Source organism: Quercus robur, chromosome 4 (assembly GCF_932294415.1).
Source record: "Quercus robur chromosome 4, dhQueRobu3.1, whole genome shotgun sequence".
In the NCBI taxonomy this organism is placed as follows: domain Eukaryota; kingdom Viridiplantae; phylum Streptophyta; class Magnoliopsida; order Fagales; family Fagaceae; genus Quercus; species Quercus robur.
The window spans coordinates 50561892-50563384 of record NC_065537.1 but is presented as its reverse complement, the minus strand read 5'-3'; the positions used below and the strand labels follow the sequence as shown (position 1 = coordinate 50563384).

Genomic DNA, 1493 nt, shown 5'->3' with positions numbered 1-1493 from the left:
TTTTTCATATTTGCAACTATTTGGGATCCTTACTCTCCTGATTTTTGGGTTTGATCGACATTGGTGGCCAAAGTTCTATTTGTTTTTTTTTTTTTTTTTTTTTGTCTCATTTTAAATTTTTTCTATTTGTCTCACATTTAACAAATAAGTTATTAGAAACTACGAGATACCAAACTTTAGTATTGTGCTTTGTAATGTGACCGTAGTAGCTTAGTTGGTTTTTATTTTGTATCCCATGTACTCAATTAATGTGGTTTATTTTATTTTGTATCCCATATACTAATTGTGATTTTAATTGGTGACAGCGCAAACAAAATGGAAGTAGCAAAAGTAGAGAATCAAAATACGCATTCCTATCCTTTCATTGCCTCTCGATTGTATCCTTGGCTTGTAATCCTTGATGTTAAGCAAGGACAGAGGCAAACTTTCTTCGACGTATCAAAAAATCATTATCAGACAAAAAATATTCCTGAGATGTGCAACAAACTAATATACGCTTGTTCTCATGGATGGTTGGTTTTGGTTGATCCTGATTCAAAGGATTGTTATCTTTGGAATCCCATCTCTTTAGAAAAGGCTCTGCTCCCATCATTGAAATCCATTAATTACAGCTGCTGCATTCTATCATCGTCTCCAAGTGATCCTGAATGTCATATCTTGTTCTTCAATAGATTGGAAAACTCTCTTTTAGTTTGTCAGAAGGGTGACTTTGAATTTAACGAACAAGTTGTTATATTTGCTGAAGATGTTAATTTAAAGAACGTTGCAATGGTTGGAAAAACAATCTATTGTTTGGCGTCAAGATATACTTTGTATACAGCTGAAGTTGTGGGTCGAACAGTCCAGTTTACACGAATTATAATGGAGGAACTTCCTTGGCCATCACCTTTGGACCTTCCAAGATTTGATGCTTTTATCGTTGAATCTTGTGGTGAACTCTTTCTAGTTCACATGATGTTTTTTGGATTTCGCATGGAAGAGGTCTATGGATTCTTTGTCTTCCGAATGGATTTTGAAGAGAAGAGGTGGGTTAAAGTGAAAAGTATAGGAGATCGAACTATTTTCTTATGCCAGCATAATAACACTGGTTGCATGTATTCTTTGGCAACAGAGTTGGGAATTAAAACAAACTCAATCTACTTTACGATGAACTACCAGAGACTTCTTTACGTGTTTGACTTGGAAAATCTATGTATTTCAAAGTCTTTACCTTGTTCTACTGTAAGCCGTGATTTAACACAATATTGGGTAATGATTTAGTCTTTTGGACCTGTTGAAAGGCCATATGTTGAACCTAAAGTTTACATGTTTTGTTGTGGTTAATAGTTTTAATTGTGAGTTGTAATATATGAATTTTTGTTATGCATGAATAGTTATTAACATTGTTAGCAATAATTTTGGAACAATGACATATTTGATCTACCTTTCCTGATGGACTCCTCACTGTCATTGTTCATATTGGATCATAAGAATGAATTAGTGTTTTCAAAGAC

General features: G+C 33.8%; 1 protein-coding gene across 1 annotated transcript; it reads left to right on the top strand.

Annotated features, from left to right (window-relative positions):
- The first annotated feature begins 315 nt into the window (after positions 1–315).
- On the top strand, positions 316–1260 carry LOC126722118 (F-box/kelch-repeat protein At1g57790-like). The gene has a single exon (XM_050425271.1). It carries the CDS (start codon positions 316–318, stop codon positions 1258–1260), a length of 945 nt encoding a protein of 314 aa, XP_050281228.1.
- The last annotated feature ends 233 nt before the right edge of the window (positions 1261–1493 follow it).